This window comes from Haliaeetus albicilla, chromosome 13 (assembly GCF_947461875.1).
Source record: "Haliaeetus albicilla chromosome 13, bHalAlb1.1, whole genome shotgun sequence".
In the NCBI taxonomy this organism is placed as follows: domain Eukaryota; kingdom Metazoa; phylum Chordata; class Aves; order Accipitriformes; family Accipitridae; genus Haliaeetus; species Haliaeetus albicilla.
Window position 1 is genome coordinate 5,015,538 of NC_091495.1, and position 26,021 is coordinate 5,041,558.

The window sequence follows — 26,021 nt, forward strand, 5'->3', positions numbered from 1 at the left end:
CACTTTTAATACTGATGACGTTTTTAAAAAATAGTTTCAGGTCCACAGCACCCATGTACCTAAAGCGTTTTTTCATTGGCTAGATAATTTCAGACAGTGGGTGAATATCCTCTTGATATCGAAATGCTATACTAATAACAGCCTTCACATATTCCACAGCTAAACTATCACTAACTACTTAATATAGATGATCAATTAAATTTAGTGAGTGTAGAGCAGATTGCAAAGTTCAGCAAGAAACTTTAATTGCTAAGTAAACCCCCTCCCACACACCAGCCCATACCTTATCCATGTCCAATGTTGTTTCTATCATCTCCAGAAACTTTGAGAAGTCAGAGTAGATATCATTAAGAGGTGTTATAAACACTGCCAACAACAACATCTGGTGAGCTCCTGTTAAGAACAAACAAGAAAAATTATCATTCACAAAACCCCACAACTTTACCAGAATTCACTTATCCAAGATAAACAGCACAACTATACAGCTGGTTAATTTTTATTAAGATTGGTTATGACTATTTCACTGACACACACATAGTTTTTTCTAAAATTGGCATTATTCAATTTATATTCTGATTAAGCTTGTACCTATTCCGTCATCTTTGTTCATATCTGGTGATATTAATTCCCTTCTACTATGAGTAAAACTACAGACAAACAACAGTTTGAAAGCAAACCTGCTGTCTGTACATTACCTATTCTCGCTCGTAAAAAGTTGAAATGGCTTTAGCAAAAAGTGTATTCTACAGCAACCAATTTTAAAGATATGAAGTGTATCAACATCCACACTGAGAGTTTTTAATTTTTCTTAATTCAAAATTACCAAAAATTGGGAACATTTAGTAGGATGAACATAATAGAAATTGAGGTGTATGGTTTTTGGTTTTGTTTTCCTTAAGAAAAGACCATCTACTTTAACCAGATCTTTATAGTCACTCATCTTTCCACTAAACAGGAAGTCATCAAAATTAAATTAGTCTTTTCCAACTTATTTTGTTAGCACAGATAATCTGTAGCACCAAGTGTAACTGCATAGCACACATATTGGTTGGCAGTCCACAGAACACTGTAAGCATTGAACGCAAAATGCAGTTCATAGTTAACTTAGCATGCACGGATATTGCCAATTCTGTGAACGAAGTATTTTCTTCAGGCCTACAAATAAGCACCTATCCAGCAGCCAGCTGTGAAAATGCTCTGTCAGTAAATGAATGTTTACATCTTTGCAGCCACTTCAATATACAACTTAATCACAGAAAGATTAGCATTATTGACTATATGATTTACACAAAAAGCTACAAAAAAAATCCAATGCTATGAGCTTATAGTCATTGGATTATGTACAGAATTACAATATTTGCCTCTGATGTTTACAGGCAAGGCTTTGCACGAACAGAGAAACACAGAATTAAGCTCTGGCTATTCCAGAGCCTCCCAATCTCTTACCAGACTAGGGAAAAAGTCCTAATCTTTCCTAGGAAACATTTTCGTACAAACTTATAGAAGTCACAGAGTGAGGACGTGATTACCCAAGGAAATCTCTCTTTTCTCTCAGCACCATAACTCAAGCAGAAAGAAAAAGTTCCGTTTGTTTCCTTTTCCTCCTGCGCCTTTTTAGTTCCCCACTCCCCCAAGCTTTCAAAGTTAAAGCTCTTAACTGATTACTACCTATTAATAGAGAAAAAAAATTACATGTTGTTGAGAGATTATTGAACTTGTCAAAATGGAGTCATCTGCTGTCTAAAAATCTTCAAAATTAAGAGAGATCTGAAATAAAGTACAGCTTGCTTTTTATTCTGTATCTCTTGCTTGCTCTTTCCCCTCCTGTAAGAAGACAGATCTAAACCAACCTAGAAAATAAAAGGAGGTAGTAAAGAATGCAGAGTCTGAAGAGCAGAAAAGAAGAGGACTTCTTCAGAGTGGACTTAGCAGTTCCCAGTGCACCAGGTGGCAGAGTGCATGGCACACACAAAGAAATGATCTTCAGTATTCTTGAATTAATGAAAAATGATTGTGTTTGAACTTAAAGTAGCAATTAGAATTTATTTTCTTGAAACGGCTAAGTAGGAAAGTTTCATGATACCATTTCATTATTTAAGTTTGAAGAGTACATCTTCAGACACCATAGGAAGATGCCACATTCAAAAATTAGAAAATACTGATTTATTAAGTAAATAAAATACTAATGTATTTACATATATTTATGATATGGTTCAAACTGATATATTGCAAAATTGATTTACACTTGCAATCCACCTTCATATTCAGTATCCAATGCTTGAAAAAAGTAAAATAGTGAAGTCAGTGAATACTGAGGATTTATAGAAGTGCTATGTGTATGCTTTTCTTAAAAGCATAACGCTTGGCCTTAAAAGAATATGAACAAGAAACACCATTGAAAAATTCTAAATTAGACTCCAACTTGTCTTGTACCTGCATTCAGAAACTCATATAAAAGATGCAGGGTAAAAACAACCACTTTTGCACCTACTCAACATTATTAGCATGTAAGCTAAACGTTGAGAGAAAGAATAATAGATCTATGTACCGTCAAAAGCAGAGCTGCATATTGATCACAAAGCCTATCTGCTCCCAGGTACAATTTTTAATTTAAACCATAATTTACTTACTGAAGCACAGATAAGTGTTTATTACATGCATTAAAGACTTTACTATTAATATGGTTTAAAACTTTGTATAGAAATTAAAATCAAGCACTAATCTTCAAACTTGAAACCTTTATACAGTTACAGAAGTATGAAAACTGACACTATTCTCTCAAGGACACTATATGTTTTCACAGACAAATCTCTATGACTAAGTGCACTTAAACCAGCCATTTTGATATTACAAAAGGTCTTAGAAAAAATGATGAGGAAAGAACAAGGAGCAAAACAGAAATTGGGATAAAATATAGTATGAGTTTATTAGAGGCAGATGATACCTGTATAGTGCAACATCTGTCTGAAATAACTGAATGCCTAAGACAAAGGGAAATCTGTAGACCTAATCTGGGCTCTTCTAAAGCATTCAATACAGTGTCACTTGGGATGCTAAGATGCAAGATTCATGATTAATACAAAGATCAGAAGGCAGATAAAGAGGACATCACCGACTTGCAAGAGATGAATGAGCTGGAAGGACATCAGCAATACAGTTCCTTCAGGGCTCATACGAGCATTTATCTTTTTAAAATGTGTGAATTAATAATATTAACGCACAAAAGAAGACTGTTTATAAAATTCACTAAAATATACAAAGTGGAAGATATCAGTAGATGAAATTGGAACAAAATAAATCAGGAACATAACTAACTGACCTTGAAAACTGGGCTAATAGAAACAAAGTAAAATTTAGCAGCAAGCAAGATGACGCATTGATAGATAAACGAATTTCCACTATGAGTAGAGGAATAATCAGCTGGAAGTGACAAAGGATGGGCAACAGCTAAGTTCAATCACAACATGGTTATAACACACCAGTGCAACAGTCATGGAAAGAACTGTGATGGAACACGCAGTAAGAGGCGTTTCCAAAAGCAGTGAGGGGGTATTCCAGCCACTGTATACAATATGGTAAAAATACACCTGGAACCCAGCACACAATTCCGGTATCCTGCATATTTACATGCTTAAACTAGAATGTCAGTCTGAGATGGAAAGGAAGATGCTTCAGCAGCTTCTTGAAGACAGACATCTTGTAAGTACCTAGATTTTATGCCCCAGCAATTTGAGTAATGAACAACTGGTCCCTTTTGCCAGCAACAGCAAAATGATTTGATGACTCAGAGTCCTTTCCCATCTTATGCAGGCTTCTTATGTCTAAAAAAATAAAAAAGTCATCTTCACTCATTACCCCCCTCCTCAGCTTTCATCATCCATAAAAACAAGCATCTCAAAAAAGCAATGCTTCATACTGAAAGGCAATCACTGCTGATCACTTCATGCTCTATCTCCTCATAACCATTCACAAGAAAAGAAAGTTCTGAAACTGGCAGATACTCAGAATTGTCAAAAATCTTTCTTTTAAACCATCAAGAGATGGAAAGTCAGATTTTGTACAGTCTTAAACAGGAAAATTATCAGATCCAGTCTGAATCAGTCACATACATTCAAAATTACCAACCATTCTTGTACTTTAAACAAGTGCGTACAAGTACAAAGAAAAATAAAAATAACGCATTTCACCTATTTTAAATTATCTTAGATATACCGCTGATGTATGCCCTACTAAGGCCGAATGATTCAAGTGTAAAACAGCAAGAACTTTTGCAGTCTATTAATTTTTCCATATGGTGAGCTTAGCAGTTTGCCTTGCACAGCTTGCTCCTCAAAACTTCTAAAAATGGAATTGTTTTCCTACCCCAATGTTATGACAGAGAAACTCTGTTGAGCCAAATGACAACTAATAGAAAAAGAAGTAAAGGCAGGAAGCGAGCGGTTTGAACTAATACATCAGTTTAAGATGGAAATCCAAGAGCTCCATGCCAAGGCAAAAACAAGCAGAGTCTTTGGAAAAGCCAAAGGGACATGACTGAGGCACCTAAAGCGTGGCGTAGCTCTTTTTTAAAAAAAAAAAAAAAAAATTTATCTGTCAGTTCCTTCCCAGTTTTAAATCTTAACTGCTTTTGGAAATAACACAGCCAGCAACCAAAAATTAATTTAAGATTAATATTTTAGAAGGTAAGTCTCATTACTTGAAGTCATAAAACTATATTACAGAAAAGTGTAAGATACTGGGTAATGTTACTGTCTACTCAAATACAGGAAAGATATTTTTGTAACCATACCATTTTAAAAAATATTTGTCTTTAAGGCTTTGGTGCTTGCTTTATGCAAAGAGATTTTCAAACAAATTAATGGGCTTCTACAAAAATATGCTATCTGACAGGCTAGGATTGCTATTGCTGTATTGTATCACCCCCCTGTTACACTGACACTGTCTTACTCTGCGTTTTCTTGGTAACACATAGAAAAGGAAAAGAAATAGCAACCTTTGTATTTTCTAGACTTGCTTGTCATAGCGTTGAAGCTTCATGCTAAAGAAGATCAGAAGAAATCCTGCCATGTTACTCTTATTAAATACTGGAGCATTATGATTTGAGGCGGGGGGGGGGGGGGGGGGAGCCATTCAAATTACACCGATAATGCTTAAACTGGGTTTTTTTGTGTTTAATTACAACCCAAAGTGCAAAGTGTCTTCAAAAGGAACACAACAATATTGCATGAATGGTATCTTGTAAGGTTATAATACACATGCAATTGGTCAAGAATTCTTAGAGACAAGTCAATGTCAAAGATTACCAGACCATCACCCAACAGTTCAAGTATTTCAGCTACACACTAATTGGAACACTTTTTCATGTAAAGATTTGGCTATGTTTAAGTATCTGATTGGCATTTCAGAATTTCAGTTCATTTCAAATTCAAATGTCTTTAAGCTTTAGCCTCCTGCAACAAAAGTACACAGGAAAAAAGTAATCTTTGGAAATCTACACACTATCTCTTTGTGTCATCTGTGTATTATAAGACATTGAAAATAGACAGGGGTAGTGTTACCTTCATGTTTTTCTAGTGCTTCTACAACACTAGGCAGTTGATTAATAGCCTGATACATTCGGTAACAGTCCTGTAAGTTTGCTGCTTGTCTCTGAAATTTCTTTGCCAGACGGTTAAGATCTGGGAAGCGACGTAAGAGATCTTCTTGAAGGCACTGACGTAGTTCTGGATCCACCACAAAAGCTTCAACCAAATTCAACCTAAGTAAGAAGTTCGTAACAATGATTAGCATGGCATGGTCTATAATTCCTTTATTTCACTAATTAGAATGAAAACATTTATCTGGCAGTTTCTATCTATCCTTTCTCTATGGCTGTATCCATTGGCCAACTTTCCTGACAGAAGAACAAATGAAACTAGGGCAACACATGAACTGAAAAAGCAAGGATATTTAGCCTATGTCATGCTTCTGTAGTTTTTAACAGTTGGGGTATCTAATGAACAGCATTGGAGTGAAACTGTTTCAAGCACAAATGCCAACATCTGTTCTGTAGGTATGTCGAAGCTCAGAATCTACTTTGAGATTAATCCTTTCCCTGCGCCATAAAAAAAGCATCCAGTAGGCTACAAAAGAACAGGTATTAAGTAGGAAAAACGCACACTGTAGGAAAAAACCCCCACTCTTGGTAGAGTTCAGTTGCCTGTGGTCAAGGCCAACATCGACACTGTACAGCTGTGCAACCCTGGATCACAGAATGAGAATCCTTGAGGTTGGAAGGCACTCCAGACATCAACCACTTCAACCCCTTTGCTCAAAGTCGGGTCAGCTAGAGCCAGCTACCCAGGATTGTGTCATGTTTTGGGTATCTGCAAGGATGGCCCCAGTATTAATCCCTGGGATACACCACTAATGACTGGCTTCCAGCTGGACTTCATGCCCCCATCACAATCCTTTGAGCCTGGCAGTTCAGCTAGTTTTCAGTCCACTACAGTCTACTCATCTAGTCTATACTTCATCAGACACAATAGGAAACAGTGACAAAAGCCTGCTGAAGTCAAGATAAACAATATTCACTGCTCTCCCCTTATCCAACAACCTAGTCAATTTGTTGTAGAAGGCTGTCAGGTTGGTCAGGCATGATTTCCCTTCATAAATCCATGCCAACTACTTCCAGTCACCACCCTGCCCTTAATACATTTAGCAATGCTTTACAGGATTATTTGCTTAATCACCTTCCCAAGGATGAAGATGAGGCTGACCAAGCTGTAATTCCCTGGATAGTCCTCTTTTCCCTTTTTGAGGATTGGAAGAAAGTAAATGTCACTCCTATCTTTAGAAGCCTTCTCCAACTATCATGACCTTTCTGAGAAAACCAAGACTGGTCCCACAATGACTTTGACCAGCTACCTCAGCACTTGTGGGCGTATTCCTTGGGTCCCATGGAGTTGCATGTGTCCAATTTGTTTAAATGTTTGCTAACCTGATCCGCCTCTAATAAGGTTGTGTCTACTTTGCTCCAGGCTTTTCCACTGGTTTCAGATACTCGGGATTCCTGAAGGCAAATCTTCCCAGTGAAGACCATTGTGAAGAGTTGTGTAATAAAGAGGTGTGAGAAACCTTGTCTGGGGCCTCCTCGCCTTCACTCAAAAGCTGCATTCAAGCTAAGGCACTTGTCCTTGGTTCTCACCTGAGCTATACTGCAGCCGTGCCTGTGCCTGGCCATGCACCCCACTGATCCAGACTGTGACCCATTGACTTGACTTCTTTGCTTCACCCCAGATCATCACTATAGACTTGCCTGCAGACCCAGACTGCTGGCTGAACCTGGTTACTGTCATCAGACACACCATTTGCCTCCTGCAGGTATTGGGGGACTGTGTCCTTATCAATGAGGGTACTGTCTCTACGTACCTTGTTGTCACCATTGACTCGCAGCTTGCCTTCCCTTCAGCCTCACCTTGCTGCTGCTCCCTAACATTCTGGTTTGGTTTTTTTGGTTTGGTTTTTTTTTTTTTTTAATAGTGAAATAAATATTCTTTAAGTGCTGAAAGTAAGCATAAATCTCGATGAGAAGTGATGGAGCATTAAATTATATTTTCCCCACCAGAATGTAAGTGAACTTTCATACATTTCTTGCTTTCTTTTTTGCATCAGTTAACATTGCCATCTTTCCATATTTTGCATTACTTTGCATTCGCAGTTAAACAAAGAAGTCAGATATTGTTCATTTTGGAATGCCAGAGAGGTCAGTGTTCTTTGGTCATACTAGGACTACGAAGGAAGAACTCTGCCCCCTTCAGAGATCTCCACATGTTATATGCTGTTGTTCATTTCTGGTTAATCACATTAACATGCTATCTATCAATATTTTGGCGTCAGCAGGAAAGTTAACTTCATTTAGAGACACGCAAGCAGAGAAGGGACAGCTTTCACCACATTATTTCTACTGTTTTGCTTACTGGCAGAAAAATGCATCAGTTTCAATAACAGGAACATTTGCATTTGCAAACTGCATTGGAAATGACAAAATTTTTTTTGTCATTTTGAAAGCAGTAATCTCTACATTACACCATGCAGCATTCTGCAGAGAGCACTAGACACTGGAAACAGTACACAGAGGTTTGTATGGTACACTGCCTCAGTTAAGTAGTAAAGACAGTCCCTCAAGAAACAAAGGCTTTGTCTAAGGTAACACAAGAGAGAGACCCCTGGACAGGTAGCAGTACATTTCTGTACATAAAAAATTCAAAAGGAATGTCCTTCTCTTGCAGAAAGTGTTCTACCCACACCACTCCAGTGAACCTTCTTATTATACCGAACAAAATCGATGAAAAAGAGAAGAATCCTACCTCTACATTTATCCACTCAACTACTGCCTTAATAAATACATTTAAAGATTGTCGTTACTAACCCATAATGGTGCTTTATTTCCAAAAAGGATAGGAAACATGCGGAATCGCTAAAATATCCATTTAAGTTTCAGCATGTATACAGAGCTTGTGAGAAGTAGACAGGAATATTCTTAAGATACCTACTGCAGGAACGCAGAACAAGATTTGTATAAGAAACGTCATAATAGCCAAATAATGTCCACTTCTGATCCCTGTTGGTGTTTCTGAGCACAATTTCTAGCTTTCAGGCTTCTGTCAAATGGTTTGGAGGAATAACAAGAATTATGTGATCTTGTCACAGCAGATACATTGCCGTGTTTATTAAAAATCCCTACAATTTACCTAGCAGACCTGACTTAAGACCTACATCACGAACTGTTTTCTCAGAAGCACCAGCAGCAACTGGTGACCAAACATACTTTGTAAAGACCAGATTTTTTCTAGTATTAAAAAAAGAACAAAACAAAACCCAAAGACACCTGATACAACGGCTTAACAGCCTAAATACAAGCCCACTAACCAGACGTTTGCCTACCTTCCCCAGGGGATTACAGAAGGAAGAAATCCCATCTGCAAGTCTTCCCCACAAAGCATCTTCTGCCTCTGTCAGAGTTTACTGAAACTAGGGGCAGTATCTGCCAACTTGTTCCTCTTCACAGGAACCAAGTAACTTGGTCATTTTTAGTCCTGTAATCTGGAAACAATTCCTTCAGCAAAAATAAGACAGGATTCACTGAGAACTTGTCCATAAAGTATACCCACATGTTCTTACTGTTAACTTGCTTGGTCTTTTAGCAGTTATGGTCATGGCAAACACTCAACAGGTTGTACTATTCTGATGTTATGTCCTCTCACTTCCCAGGTGATATGCAAGATTTGTAAACCTATTTATTACTTCTCAATTATCAAAATATCACCACACATTAGCCCATAAGAAGACAGGAGTTGCAAATACCTTCAAAATACCTTCAAGTTTTATTACCTGTAAAACTGCATGAGGTTCTGGTTTAAAGCACCCTTTCTTCACTTAAAGAAAGTAGTAGGAAGAAAGCAAGACACATATGGAGTGTTTATCCAATTATAAAAGTGAATTTTAATCTAGAAAAATACTACTCTCACCTGGGGTAGGAAACCAGGGTTTGATGGTTTTATCCAATCTGCTTAAGCTACAGACTACTGCATGATTTCCACATTAAAATTTCCAGCATAAAAACTATTTTCTCTGTTTTTGATGACCACTCTCAGACATGCAAGAATGTGCAAAATTCACATTCATCCTCTACATTACATCCCACCTTGCCCTCTGATAGCTTATGTTTAAAGCCAGAGCATTTAGTTTCTCTTCAAAGAGGTCCTTACACAATCAATGATTCTGGCATATAGATATATACACATGGAATCACTTCTGAAACTTACTAAATTTTGCACTTGGAAAAGACCAGCAGCAACAGTTTCTATAATGCCACCATACCTTATCTTTAAAACCTAACTGCACAGAGACTTGTCTTCAATCTGACACACAGATGCCCAACACCCTTTCTGAATCTACGTAAAGCTCTGTAAAACACAGGCAGATTACATTCTTTCTTTCTATACACATTGCTTTATACTTACTCTCATTAAAATCCAAACCATCCCTGTTCTGCCCAATCAGTCAGCCTATTTTGGTTTCCATTAAAAGTTTGGAAGTTTGGTCCTTATTTGTGTCACCACCTCACTAGCCAGCTGCTATCCCGATCATTAGAGAATATCTCAAGTGCAGCTTCTGGACTCTTGAGCTTACCTTTGCCAAGATTAAAACATTTTTGTTTGTGCCTTTTACATAAACAGTCCCTTCACTTTTATCCCACGACTCCCTCAGCTTGTTCAACAGCCTCTTGGATAAGAACTTGTCAAAGGCATTTTGAAAGCTCTAATTTATTCTTTTTTTTTTTTTCTCCTCCTTTGTCCACAACAATGACAAGTTCAAAGAGTTCTCAGATCAGCATGATACAATTTTCCTCTGCCAAAACCAAGCTAATTAGACTAACATCTCATGACCTTCCTAGTACCGTTCTATCTTCCCCCTCTTATATTTGCCAACCACAAATATAAAGCTGACAGGTTTGTGTTCATGCCACATTTTGCATAACAATTTCCTGTATGGTAAGAATACATACACAGTTGCTGAATAGAAAGGGCTACGTTAAGATAATGCAACTATAAGCCATGCCTAATGCTCCCAAGTAATAATGAACTCAAATGACAAATGACAGGTTGCTTTTAACATAAAGCTTGACTGAGGAAACAAAAAAAGAAAACATGAAAGGAAACAAATTTAAAAAATCCAAGGAAGTGTAATCTAACAACAGATGACAACATTGAATAACTTGTTTCTGCCACACAGCCAAAAGGGGAAGGAAAAAAACTTTTTTTGGTGGAAGGCAAAACTTTCCACCACAGATCTAAGGCAACACAGTCAAGATAACAGAAACAATTATAACTAGTGAAACCACACTAGAACATAAATGAAATATTTGTTTCAAGACAGTTATTTAAATTTGCAAATTAAATCACAAAAACAGCAAACAAAATTTCAGCTAATATAACTGAAAACCAACACAAGTACTTTTCTTGAACTTGGAAATGATACCCCCCCCCCCTTTTTTTTCCTGCTATTCAAAACCATGGCTATTTATCAGCTTTGAATTCTGTGCAATAACAAGAAATATTAGGCTTAGTGTGCTCTTCTAGAGAAAGAGAGAAAAAAAACCCCACCTATCTCCAAGTTTCTGTTAGATATTCTAGAATCCAACTGAAAGCATTTCATCCTTTCCTGTATTTTGTTGTTGATAATAGTATGTCCACAAGACACCTCTTAACAGACAAAAGACTCACACTCCACACCAAAAAAAGATAACAAAAATCTGTTTTTCATCCAATAAATGGCACACACTTTCCCAAGTCTCATCACAATGCTTCTGTTCCATCAAGGCTTACATCTCATTTGACATCAAAAAAGATTGCTTCTTCCTTTGCTACATCTATGCAGCATTTTTCATCACGATTTTAAGGTTACTTCACTTAATACTGCCACAACACAGAGGTTGTCAGGAGGTTTTAATTATATTTCTAGGCTTTTACAGAGCTAGATATAAAAGTTTAAGTTAACGGGTATGCCGATTTTGGCTGGGATAAAGTTAATTTTCTTCACAGTAGCTAGTATGGGGCTGTGTTTTCGATTTGTGCTGAAAACAGTCTCAATGATACAGAGATGTTTTAGTTACTGCTGAGCAGTGCTTACCCAGAGCCAAGGCCTTTTCTGCTCCTCACCCCAGCGAGGAGGCTGGGGGGGCACGAGGAGTTAGGAGGGGACACAGCCGGGACAGCTGACCCCAACTGACCCGAGGGATATCCCACACCATACAATGTCATGCTCAGCAGATAAAGCTGGGGGAAGAAGGAAGGGAGGATGTTCGGAGTGATGGCGTTTGTATTCCCAAGTCACCGTTTCGTGTGATGGAGCCCTGCTTTCCTGGAGATGGCTGAACACCTGCCTGCCCATGGGAAGTGGTGAATGGATTCCTTGTTTTGCTTTACCTATTAAACTGTCTTTATCTCAGCAGAGTTTTCTCACTTTTACTCTTCCAATTCTCTCCCCCACCCCACCAGGGGAGGAGCGAGCGGCTGTGTGGGGCTTAGCTGCCGGCTGAGGTTAAGCCACAACAATGCGAAAACATTAATTAAGGCTGACATGTATACAGATTCCATAGAAGGATGAAAAGAATCCTGTTTGTAGAAATAATAACTAAACTAACAGGTTAAAATAAAAGACCAGAGTTAGAACGAAGAGAATCTTTTCAATGCCTGAGCAGGATTGGCGAGCACAAAAAAATCCACTAACACACCAGTGAGCTGTACAACAAGCTGGCCTATAAAACACCCAGGTTTTAAAGCTCTCCTCCACTAACATCCTGCAACACCCTGGGCAGTTCTGTGCCTCCCCGTGCATGCAGGAAGGAGAACACTTCCTCTAAGCACCTCTGGTCAGAAAAAGAACTCTGTGGTTTTTTAGCATATTATGAAACTTGGATCCATATAGAATCAGTAATATATATATTTAATAATGAATAATATATATATTTAATTACTACTATAGAGTAGTAACTTAAAATCCCAAATTCTGGTAAACATTTTCATGGGGAAAAACTGTACTAACTAAAAGTTCCATATGACACAAGCATAAAAGTGTTAACACTGAAACCAAATTAAGAATGCACTCTTTTACAGGAGAAGCTGACATACTTTTAAGAAGATCTTAAAGGTTTTAACTCCCCTGGCTATACAACAGCTGAGTCTGCTGAAGAGCATGCACTTGTATTCTCTGCCTGCTAAAGGTTTTCTATGACTGTAGAATAAAATCAACTTTTCTGTCCAACTGTTCAACTTGATTATAGAGAATTTTATCAGAGAAACACCACTTACAAAAGCAGCATATTAAGGACTGCTTTAAGATACGCTAAGACTTTAATGTCAACCACTAAAGCTTCAGAATATGCACAGTTATACCAGTTTAATTTCATATTTCCTTTACACAAAGGGAAGTGGTACTTCATGTACCATTAGTTCGGTTTCCCTGGGGTTTCTTTCAAACTCAGATCTCTTCTTAATCCAGTGTAGCCAAGGTAAACCCTCCCTAGTCATGCTTAACCCAGACATATAAAACTGATAAATTCTTCTTTTCTAATCCTATAGAAATTACCAGAATAATGTAATAAACTACAACCTCAGGTACTGCCTCTTTAATAGGAGGGCAGGGCAAAGCCAAGCCACCATCTTACCTGTTCTAACTGGGCTTTCTTTTCCACACAAAGCACTTGGGATTTTAACACCCTGGAGGAAGTCCACACTAGAGCAAGTTGCTGTAGTTGATTACCAGCATTTGTGTTTTCCAGCCAGAAATAAGTGAGGCACTGTCCTAAGCAACCTTTATAAACTTCTTCCTGGTGACCCAATTGTTCCCTAGACAAACTGCATCTCTCTAAAAAAATCAGCCAAAGTCCAGTTGTCGCCATCTCAGGTAAGCAGTAAATATCACCTTAAATTTGCAAAGCTCTTTTCGTGGCAAAGAACCCCAATATGCTTTACATCCTTTGAAGTATTAAGACAGATACCTAACATGGGCACAGAGGAGCCTAAACCAGGTATCCAAAGCCTGATATTGAAAACTACTTTATCACACATCTTACCAGCATAAAAATCGCACCGACCATCTCAGGTCATTTTGCCCAATACAATCAGAATTGTTACATGCTTTTATAAAAATAACATTAAAAACTTCTCAGACAAGCACAAAGAAATAACAATGCAAAAGATCTAGACAACCCACACATGCTTTTGGAAGTGCTTACTTATGCACAGAAGACTTTGTTATCTAACTGGAGCAATCTTTGTAAACAAATTGAAATAAAAATAACACAAAACCTGAGCAATAAGAAACCAGCAGTTTTAGAGAGACTAATACCATCAAAAGCCATTTTGTTTTACTCATACACCATAGGCTTAGTATCACTGATCTTCTCAATCCCCCACTCAACTCACACCGGACACTGTGCGCAGGCAGAAGTTGCTCTGATTTCTGGTGACGAGCCTCCAGCTGGTGGCAATATTTACCCAAGCAGCAGGAGCAGCCTTGCAGAGGACTCACCATAAGCACCAGTTCTTCTAGTACTTTGAAGACACAAGATTTGAATCCAGGTTTTTCTTTCATCAACAACTTAGAACATTGCTCTCTAGGTGAGTTGTGTACATACCTCTCTAGCACATCTCACATACAAGAGAATATCCCAAGCAAGGCGTCAAAATCTTTCTGTTATTGTGATGAAACTGATATAATTTGGCCCTACAATATCATTGGGTCCAACGTCTTATGTCTGAGTGAGTGTCACAAGTTGTTCATCTGTGTAAGCTCTCTTTCAGGTCTCCCAAATACACATGCGTACCTAAGGGCCTGTAGTTCAGAAGCAGACAACCCAGCCAATTCCAACAGGCCTGCACCCAGGTAAGCAAGGCTTCTACCTACCCTGTCTGCCAAAAAGCAACCTGCACCTTCACATGTATTCCCCTCCACACTAAATGGTTCAAGTTCTTCTTCTGTTTCCCACCTGCTCTTGCACAAACTGCGCAACCTGTTATCGTTTCTTCTTAGCATGCTAGCACAAAGTTGGTTTTGTTTCTTCAGTTAAGAACACGATATAAGTAATTCTGCAATATCAAATGACTTCACAGCTACTCTCCCTGAAAACCACTGTTACAACCTCAAAAAAAAAAAAGAGCTAAACTAAAAGATACAGCTTGCCTAAATAACAAAACTCTCAAGACAACAGTGAAGGCATACAACAGTGTATATACATCCTCAATTCAGAACTTAAAGTGCATTACTGTTTTATGTGGGGGATGTGAAATTACAGGTTTCTAGCAATTAAAAGACATTGTATAACAGTGCAGATTAACAGAAACAGCACATCAGGAACAAAGAGCTCCACGGTGATGCATCTTACAGTTTACCCGTCATGTCTGCGTTCTTACAAAGACAATGCTGTCGTCCCAGTAAGATTATAGCAATCCTTGTACTCTGATGATCTTGCTAGCTTCTTAAAAGATTTTGCGATAATTCACAGTTCTAGACCCAAAGAGTTTCAAAACTTCTCTGCAGAAACAAGAGTCATAGAGACCAAACATGACCTGGCTCAGCGGTACAGCTTGAAAGCTGTCCTGCTCTTTACACAGGCAAGCCACACGGCATGGAGGAAGAAAAACTGGTAGTCTGGTAAAGGTAGCTGCAGACACCTCAGGTTGACACTGAAGGTGACGCTCCCAGTTGCAGTCCCCTCCTTAAACATGTATCTTCATTTGCTGTGGCTGTGTTAGCTTTCCATCAGTGAGGCTCCCCTGAACCGCCTCACTCTGGGGTGGCCCTGCCAGCTGTGGACAAGGCCAGTTGTATCTTGATGTTGGCTTAAGCTGGCTAGGAAATTATGCCCTCAAGCCACAGTCCCACAAACACTTCTAAGCTGGCAGATACTACGAAACGTGTGAGGTAGTATCACTACCTGCTGCTCTTCTCCACCCTGCCGTACCTTCTCCCTCAAGTCAGAAATGAACTAAATCAAGGGGTCTCCAGGCAAGTATCTGATGCCCTCAGGATGTATTTAGTACTAGAAATTGGCCTTCATTCCACTATTACAGGGCAGGTCTTTGGATTGAACTCACTACTACTGTCTTTTAATCTCAAATGTATAACTTGAAGCAACCATGAATATGCTGACTATTTTTTGCAGTTCTGTTGAAGTAGTCCCTTGTAATACAGAGTCCAAGGTTTGAAGGGCAGCTTTAGACCCTCAGAGAGCCACAGAAATCACATTGCACACACTTCCAGAGCACTGGGTACACAAAGTGTGCTACTAAGCAGCCAGACAGAAGTGCTCCACAACTGGAGCAACATAAAGAGAAAGCCAAATCCAAACGACAGTCTCCTGCCTTTTCTAATTTTCCTAATTAGTCCCCAAGGCATTCTAGCATGAAAACAATACTGGATATTTGTAACCTCAGAACAGTCCACTTACAGATAAATTTTTAAATTCAATAAATACTTTCTTCCAAATAACCAGAGTTCACTCCTCTACATCAGTTACATTTATGTAACATAAAATTAATATGTATCAGGGAAGCAACAGACTCTTTCCCACCCTAAATGAATCCCTACATATACCATTTGAGTATTATGTCAAAGCCTAAAAATAGTAAATTAAAGCCCTAAGATTATATCAGGGGTACCAAGCACAAAATAACTATTGTCTATAACAATCAAGCAAAGCTTTGGAAGCAGTATGTATTGACTGTGAGGCTGCAAGCTAATGAGCTCAGAATAAAAAACAAAACAGGATCATCAGAAAAAGCACAATTAAGTCCAATATATTGGGGTTTTTTCCCCCCAAAGGTACTTACTGCAGTCTTATGTATTCTGAAACAGGTTACCAATAATTCATTATTTTTGCACAAGTGTTTAAACATTTTCCAACCTCAGCAGATTAGGCAAGGTAAAGAAGAAAACAATTCTTCAGCAGAAAAATAAAATCTTGGGTCTTATTCTTGCCAGCAAGGTACCACTTGATGCAATTAAGATCTTGCTCCTGAAGCAGGCTGCTGCAACACCAATATTTTTAGACCCTGAGGGAAGGGAGTGTTTGGCATTATTCTGAAGCATAAGCAAATAAAGCAGCAGCACACAAGCAGAGTTCTGCTTTGCCTCCTCAAGCCAGAAAGCATGTCAAAGCAAAGAACTGCAGAGGTCTGAGGCACACACACAAAACCCCTACAATGAAAAGTAAGAGAAGCAGAAAGGAAACATTTTTTCTTCATTTATAAGGCAAGGCTGGCAGCACTCCTGACGGTACCACCACACACCTATCTCTTCGCAGGGCCAAGAGCTGCAGGCTGCAAGCTGTGTTTCAGAGCAATAGAGAGGGGGATCTTCAGGAACATTTCTACAGGCAGGTGATGACCAGAGCTTGTCAAGGGTCCCACTATTTCTCTCCAGATAGAACAGAAGGACACCTACGCCATGCAGCAGGGACCCAAAGAGGCCTACCAGCATCTCCCTCTCACTAGCTCTTGATGATGGTTCACTGTGTGGTTGGGATGACTCCACACTCCCATGGCAGACCAGCCCTGCTCTACAAGAGTTGGGTCCTGAAAATGTTAAAACATTTAAAGCAAAAAGTACTGTTCCTGTCTATATTCTAAAGAAACTTTCATACACCTGTGCATCCAACCTACACCTACGATCACCCCAGTCACAGTTAAAACCAAAGCCAAGTGTCTTTTATTTCCCATTCCACAGCCTGGGTATGTTACATACAGTAACAGTCAGCTATCCAAGTGATCAAAAAGTAAAATAAACCTTCACTTACATTTCTCAAAAGTTATATTTTCCAAATAAGAGGTAGGTTTATTTTTTAATTATTACTGAGAGCTGCCATTCAGCACTAGAGTGTTACGTAACAGCACTATTTGGATTTGATTCACCGCTTCTCCCCATTCTCAGTTGAGAAATAACAAAATTATTACCCTTAACAAATTAAACAGCTCCACAGGAGAGGAGCTGGGGTGAAAAGGGAGAATTCTCACCTTAGAGCAACCTGCTACTTCACAGAATGATAAACTTTTAAACATGCATGCTTATAGAAGAAAAAACACACAGAAGATCTATCAGCAAAGTTGAATTTTGAACATAACACGTTTTACACAGCAAATCCTCTCCCACCTCGAAAACCCAGCACAGTCTTGCTGGACTAAACAGTCTCTTACCCTCAAGGAACTGTATAGACAGAAGTGGTAAGAGGATATTTCATAAAACAACATTCTCCAAGTATCTCCCAAAGACTTTGTCAGAGACATGTTTTCTGTCTTCCCAATGTTACAGAAGACTAGATTTATTAATTTATTTCCATACACACATTATTTTTCATAAAATTGCCATAGTCTGTCTTCTGTAGGAGTTAAAATTCAAGTAGCATTTTCGTAGTGAATTTGTCAGAAAGGCAGGCTTATTCTGCAATGGTAGTGAACAGCTCCATTCCACAGATTCAGACACTTTTCCAATTCTAGGATAGGAAGATATCTCATTTACCCTCCTATGGCAAGTTTGGTAATCCAACTCACAATATAAATTAATTAGTGTAAGTTCTAAAAAAATCAAGATAAGAAGAAAAAGCAAACACAAGTCAGATTATTAAATCTGAAGAACAGGATTTTGGTACTGCTTGATCTGCATTTAAGATATTAATCTTCTCATGTTTATGATGATAGCAGGTCATGGACCAGCTGCAGAGGAGCAAAAGGATTCATTTTAGATGACAACTTTCCTCACTTTTTCATGGATTAGTTTTCATCAGGTGAACAGGCCAAATCAAATTATTCTGTACTTATGAGACCAAAAAAAGGGAGCAGCAGGAGCTGAAGGCCAGAAAAGGGAACCAGGATTGCCCCCTTTGGCAACTGCCTAGTTTTACTGGATTAGATGCCATACGACATTACACCCTTGATTATTTTAGCATGCTAAATTCCCCATCAAAAGTTGAACGAAGCAGCTACATGAACACTAGTGCTAGTGCCAATAAAAAGGGAACTGGCAACAATCCACAGTCAGGGAAGCACGACTACAGCTCTAAATCAAAAGTGGTTACAGACAATGTCAGCCAACTACAAAACAACCCAGTGTCACGGGTTGCTGCACGATGCGTAACAGTCAAAAACAAACAGAAAACCTTCACACTGAATTCTGACCACTGAAGACCAAGGAAATCCTACATACAGAACAGCTAGTGTGAGCAAGTGTCAAGGACATGAAGGCAAAAATACCCTAATTTAAATAAAGACAAGAACAAGCAATTTTACAGTATTTTTTTTGAACATTGCCATTCCATCAACATAATATTTAGGCTTCTGGAAAACATAAGCCCATCTTTTAAGAATTACTAATAAACCTCCATTTCTTATATGATAACAAAGAACAATGAAGATGACAGAACAAGAACGCATCTAGCACTATACAGTCATGAGCAAATTAGTAAACTCCATACAGTGAAACTGCCCCACCCAAAACCTTCCAGAGAAGCTGAAGATGGAAAGCAGCTAAGGCTGCTTGTCAGCATAATGCCTTACACTGTGGAGGTTTTGTGCCAGTCTTCCTTTTTAATTAAATATGGCATTTTGGGATCCAGTGATAAAACAATATTACTGCATGGTCTTCAAAGACTAGAGACAGCTGAGAAAAGGTATTTCCATTATTATTTTTTTCTAAGTGTTTTATTCCTTACAAGTTTCCATACATTATTAAAATTAAAAGGTTATTACACTACTCCATCAACACTAATACTCTTTTAAATTGCTAAGCTGTGCATTTCCTTAAACTTGTGCAGACAAAGAGTGTACTGAACAAGTTCTATTTCTTTGCCGTAAAAAACAAGTATTTCTTCATTTGCATTCATTCTGTACAGAGGAGAAACTCAAAACTGTATGTAAACAAAAGATTTAAGACTTCTACAACCCTTACACATGATAAATGAAATTAAATTACAAGTCAAGACAAAATTATCTTGCCAAGAGCTTCCGTTGCAGTTTCCTGACATGCCACCTTTCTAATGTTTGTGGATATAAAGTAAACATAACAGAAACAATAATATGTTCACTCTTCTTTCATGGAGAATATACCATATTCCTGTATACAATGTCCAAAATAGTGACCACTAAGGATACTGTGACAAACCAGAGAGCTTTGCACATGTACATAGTAAACTTTTTCATATGGTCACAGTCTTTAACTGGAAACTTCATTAACTTATGGCTGTGTTTTAAAAAAAAAAAAATCCTGAATAATTAAACACAGATTCCAAGTAAAATTTAACTACTGCAGTAATTACCATCCACCTCCTTTTGGCAGGCTGAGAGCAAAAGAACAGTATGGCAGCTACAGATTCACATTTCCCTAAATAAATAGCAATTTGATTATTTCTTACAAATCTGAAAACCAATTTGACATTTCAACCAAATTTTAGTTTAATTTTCATTTCCCTGAAGCCTCAAAATTCAGATGCAAAAGAAACTGAGTAAAAGCTTAATCCTTCTATTTATTTTGCACCAAGTGAGGACTTGTCAGGATGAAGCGGGCGAGCTGGAAGTATCAACTAGGAGATACTATGACTACCCGGTCCAGTGCTGCACCACTGAATGCCACCTATAATTTACAGATTTGCAACACTGATTGCTGATCCTTGACCTAGAAGACAAATGATTTAGATAACATGCAGAATACAAACAGCTCTCAGGCACTTCTCCAGCTCAAACAGCAATATTGTCTTTCCTACAGCTGAAGGTGTCATGAAAGGAGTCTTTTTTCAGCTGTTAGTTACATCCCTCTGTTCCCTCCTCAAACGAGAAAACTAAAAATAAGTCTCTTGCAACACAAGAATCTAAGTTTTTAATAGGTTTCAAGTGCCTGGGATTTTGATGCAAATTCCTTCCTAGTGACATGGCCTGTCTGACATGTGCTAGACTAGTAGAGCTTTTGTTTAATATTTCTAGACAGCACTCACTGTCAACCTCAGTTTTACAAGCAAACCCAAATGAAAATACAGGTGATCTAGTAGTTCTGAAAATAGTAAACACAGGTGAAGGGAGGGGAGAGGGTTAAAGAAGAAGCATTGAGAGCTTCAAGCTCCAAACATTTCTCTAGGGGACTTAGAGATGATAACTTTTGGAATGACAAATGTGACATTTTTCTAACATTTCTAGAGGCTTACTGGGAAGCCAACACCATTTTCATGTCACTGGAATGACAACTTCTTTCATGCGAAATATTTATTGCATCAGGATCTCCACGACAATAACAAATCACATTTGTGTCTTCCACCAGTTCAGATTCAACCTGTATTTCAGAAGCTTCTTCACAGGCATTAGGGGCACTCCCAGCATTTAAAGTGCATTTTAATTAAGCCATTTAGACAAACCTCCAAGTCGGTCAAGTTCTCCCCTCCCTCACTAAGGATGCAGGCCACCATCTAACTAATTTAACTGCCTGAAATCAGTCTGTTGCTGCGGAGAAGTACTGATCTGTCCTCGGAAAAGTACCGAAGGTCTTTCCAGAGCTGTTAACCACAAATGACAGAGGCAACAAAGCCTATCTGCAATGCTTTGCAGGGACAGCTGCAGGTTAGAAAAGAACACAAAAGCAGCAAAAACCTAATGCAGAACAATTTACATTGGAAGGGAACTCAAGGCCTCTAGTTCCAGCCCTTGCTGAAAACAAGTTGAACACTGAACAAGAACACAGATCCCTCCATCTCTCTGAGCATACATTCCAGAGTCTGACCATCCGCACAGTGAAGACTTTTTTCTTTATATCCCGCTGGAGGGTCCTTTGGCGAGGTTGGTGCCTGTTTTGTTTCGTGCTTTTGCTGTGCCCTTGTGAGAAGCACCTGGCTTCACCTTCTCAATGACTCCCACCCACTAGGCAGCTGAAACCAGCAGTGAGGTCTGCCCCTTAGCTTTCTCTTCTCCAGGCTACGAAACCAGCTCCCTCAGCCTCTCCTCATACACCACACGCTGCAGCCCACAATCCTGCTCAATGGCTTTCCACTGGACCAACTCCTGTTTGTCCATCTACCTGTACTGCAAAGCCCCACACTGGATACAGTACTCTAGATGCAGCCTCACAGCTACCAAGCTGATGTGAACAACCACGTTCCTCAACTTGCTCATACTAGTGGAGCCCAGCGCACAGTCACCCTTCACCGCTGCAAGGGCACAATGCTGACTCCCATTCATCTGCCAGCGTGTGCAAAAACGCAAGTATCACGCTTCACTCCAGCATGTGCCAGGGTGGCTCAAGTCCTCCAAGAGAGCCATGGCCTATGATCATGTTTCTTCTTGTTGTTTCAAGGCAGCTTAGTCCACTTCCTCATCTTGATGGGGCAGGTGTGCTGCAGATGCTCACTGTAATTAATGCCACTCGCCTTGCTCTAATCCCCTCTCTAATCCTGACCCACAAGCTCACGATAGGCCCGCTGCCCCCTCTGCAGCAGAGCCCTGAGCATTCAATCCGTACCTTTGCAGAAACACATCCCCTCCATCTTCCCTGCCTGCCGTTCGTAGAGAGCACGCACTACGGCACTCCACTTGCAGGATCACATTTCTGCAATCCGAGGGAGATCACAGGCCTGCAATGCACAGACTTCTCATTTCACCTGGCTGTTTCTCATCCACGCTGTGTATTCGTGTGCACCTGAGATGAGCACTCAGTCACATAGCTTCCAAGCTATCCTATATGCGTTACCCCAGTCTGTCCCTCCATTTATCTGCTAGAGAAAGTGTATGTGAGTTAACTTATTGCTAAATAAAACACTGTAAAGGCATTCAAGCCTGCCTACACTAGCTAGCAACAAGTTGGGGTTTTTTTCATTTTTAAACAAGCTGCTACTTTGTCATTCAAGACTGATTCATGAGCATGTTCTACAAGCTTGAAAATTTTACCCTGCTAGCCATTTTTTCACCTCAAGCTTCCTGAATCCATTACTTTCTGACTCTGCTAGAGATAGGACTTGTTTCTACAATGTGGCTGCCGTGCAGCATGATATTTAGGAACATAAGAGAAAAGCTCAAAACAGGCTTGAATCAGAACAAGTGATGTTTGAGTACAGCCTTTAACTCCTCTGAGACCTCTGCATCTCTTCTATCACAGGACATAGATGTATAAGAGGTTCAGCCACAGTATGTATAGAGAACCAAAATGGTGAGCTGGAATCTTATATTTGTGCTGTGTATAAATATCAGATAGTTTCCCCCCCAAAATAGAAAAAAAAGATTAAACATATTCAGCATGAGTTCTCTTCACAGGGCAAAACAGATCAAGGATTATTTTACATTGTGCCACATTTCTCAGACGTTCCAGTATCTGAAGAATAAACAGTACATACTGAAGTTGCTTGCTATATTACAGTCAATCGTGTTACGCAATTAATATACGTATTTGCACTTCCTGTCTCTGCAAGTACATTTTAATTTCAGAAATATGCTGACTATAAGGCAATGAGCAAGAACCTCACGTACTTGCCTTCGGAACACACCACAAGGGAGAAGCAGGGCTGTATCTTGTATACTTATGACTGATAATTATTTTTTTAATCATGGAAAACCAGCCAGACATGGGCAGAACCCCAAGTCTTTCAAGACAGGCAAGTATCAGGAACCCCTGTTTTCTTAGCTCTCATTAAGAGCTGTTCCAGCAGACAAACAGTATTTTATCTGAAGCATGTGCACTATGTACCTTAATTTGTGTTGCTACTGTATCGATGGTTAATAGGGACTAGTGATGTAACATTGTGTTCTATTTACCCATAAATGTGAACACACACACACATTGCAGGTTACAAACTACTGAAAGAAGTTGATCCATTTAGCTCCAAAAGATGACTTGCACCACCTACAGGTCTTAGCAGAGGGTTACAAGAGTCTAACTTTAAAATAAAACTTTCAGCCATCCAATTCTACACTACTGGAATAAAAGTTAAGTCAAAATACCTCCTGTATAAGCAAAACAACAGGCTTACTTCAAAACACTGTCACCTAACATCAATCCAACTTGGGTAGTTCAGTCTAGTTTGCTAAGAGTTTTGCATTGGTTAGTGTTAAAGGGGGTCCTTTAACATGGCACACTTCTAGCTAAGAAATAATCAGTAACTTCCCTTGACAACAAAGGAAACATAAAGGAACAGCAGTCCAGATATCTCCTTCTCAAACCACCTATATGTTCTAAATTATAGTTTGTAATTCTTAAAACAGCCACAATATACTGTAAAGCATATAGAAAACAACTTGGTGACTGCATATCTTTCAAAACATGTTTGAATCTGTCAATACATCTCATCAGTCCCACTAACAGCTTCTCTTATTATGCTTGTTCCTTCAGATTAAAAAAAGAACAGTCCTACACACTTTGAAAAGCATTAAGATTGGGAGGATGGCACAAGTAAAATGCACTGCTTTTATCCCAAACAATTAAATTCATCAAAGTAGTACCTGAAAGCAATACGCATTCAGACAGGCTTACCTATGCTGCAGAATAAACTAAAAAAGTATGACTATAGTATGTCAGTGTCCATAAGTACAGATTAAAACAACCTACTTTTAACAAATTGCAGCCCAGATGATTCTGTGGCCAGGCAAGATACAGGAGGTTATCAACGGACCTCTTTCAACCTCCTAACACTTGGATACACCAACCTTTACAAGCTTCACTAAGAGCTTAATTCCATTCTCTTAATTCCATAACTCTCCTCCTTTAAATATAGCTTTTCCTAAATGCAGTCAACATTAGCCATACAGAATCACAACACAAAATGCAGAGATGATCATAACTCCACAAAACAGCTCAAGTTACTTATTCTGCCTATAATTTAACCCCAGTTTTATAAAGAAAACACCATCTCTCTCACAAACTTGCAGGACTTCTGATGCACAGTAATGAGTAAAGAAGTCTGATACAGAAGTTAAAATTTCCAGTGTTTACGCTGACATAAGAAAACTACAAATGTGAGTAATAACTTTCAAAATCTTAAAACCAACGTAACCATAAAATTAAAGTTAGCTCAGATCTTAGGATCCAAAACTGACAGAAATAGAAGATCCTAGGCACATAATCAAGAACTAATAATGAAAGCTCTTGTAACACACACAAGAGTAAGACACGGCATTCAATAAACCTGGGGACAAATATTTCAATGTCAACATTAATAACATTTCTAAGTGGGGTCTGATCAAGTTACTACGCAACACTCTCCAAATGATTAGAAAAAGTAGAAAAATTTGTTGTAGAGAAGCAGAATAAGTCAGTGTCCAGAAATCTAGCGAGAAAACTACTCTTTGCATAACTTCTTTAAGTATCAGCATGCCTAAGCCAAAATTTCTTTTTTGGTAGTAGTGATCTGTGCTAAAGCCCAACAGCATATACAGACATATCTGTAATGTCTTATCTGAAATATAAGCCTTAGAGAAGATATCAAAGTTAAATTCAGTTTTCTGGCCTCCTCTGCTTTGTCAAGACACACATTAACATAGATTTTTGCAATGCTTTAACCTGCTGATCACTTGAGTTGCATGAAGTTTGGTTTTAGATTGTAAGAATATAGCTATATTTAGCATGGGTTTAAAAAAAGTGTAACTTTTGTTTGCATGGTGAACATGATCAAGAGATAAACACACACAGTAGGAATATGGCCTTTGCAGTTTTCCCTTCTGAAGGACTGAGAATTATCTGTACATTCTCAGCAAAGATTTGCCAGATTCTCTAAGGCTTCATATCGACTGATACTACTACCAGTAGGGCAGCCACATGGTGGCAGGCAGCAGTATGAAAGAGCAAGGAAGAGAAAGACCACTCATATTTGGGCCACAATATCTACACAAGATACGATAAGAGTGACCCACTGCTGCCAAAGGTAGTTTCTTTCTGGAAGTAGGAAAAGGTCACTACTGCTTAATCTTTTGGGTGTTTTGTTGTTTGTGTTTTTTTAAATTGGTAAACCGGACATGACATCAAAATATTATTACACGAACTGAGCATTTACAGTATGAATATTAGTTAGGAAGTGGCTGCTACACTGCCTTAGCCTGTAGCATGAATCATTTGACCACCTAAACATATCACACCTCCTCTTTAAAATGTCATAATTGTAAAAAGCATTTAATCTAACAGTAGCCTGTCAATGTGCATCTCCGGGAAAAATATCTTCTGCTCTGTTTAACTACAATGTGTTACAGGATAGCACACAAAAACCTCCAACCACCATTATTTCTTGGTTGTAGTATTTTGTGCTTAAAAAGAAAGAGCCTTCTGTAAAATAGTTACTAACTTGTATAAGTCTAAGTCTATCAAACACATAATACTGTTACCTTTCTTCAATTCTATTCTTGTCCATAAGTGGTTGTTTGATCCACTGATTAACTAGTCTTTGTCCTTGAGGGGTTCTGCATTTATTTAGTAAACCAGCTAGAGACTGTGCAGTATTAGCATTTTCCACAGAACTCTGGAAAGGA

General features: G+C 38.7%; 1 protein-coding gene across 1 annotated transcript in view; it reads right to left on the minus strand.

The window, feature by feature from the left end:
- Positions 1 to 26,021, minus strand: part of MSH2 (mutS homolog 2) — a 56,264-nt gene that overhangs the window by 22,023 nt on the left and 8,220 nt on the right. The window contains exons 6-8 of the mRNA XM_069799943.1: positions 25,878 to 26,011; positions 5,559 to 5,758; positions 284 to 393 (exon numbers count right to left, since the gene is read on the minus strand). Of these exons, the coding sequence (XP_069656044.1) occupies positions 284 to 393; positions 5,559 to 5,758; positions 25,878 to 26,011 (444 nt within the window). The remainder of the gene's footprint in view (positions 1 to 283; positions 394 to 5,558; positions 5,759 to 25,877; positions 26,012 to 26,021) is intronic.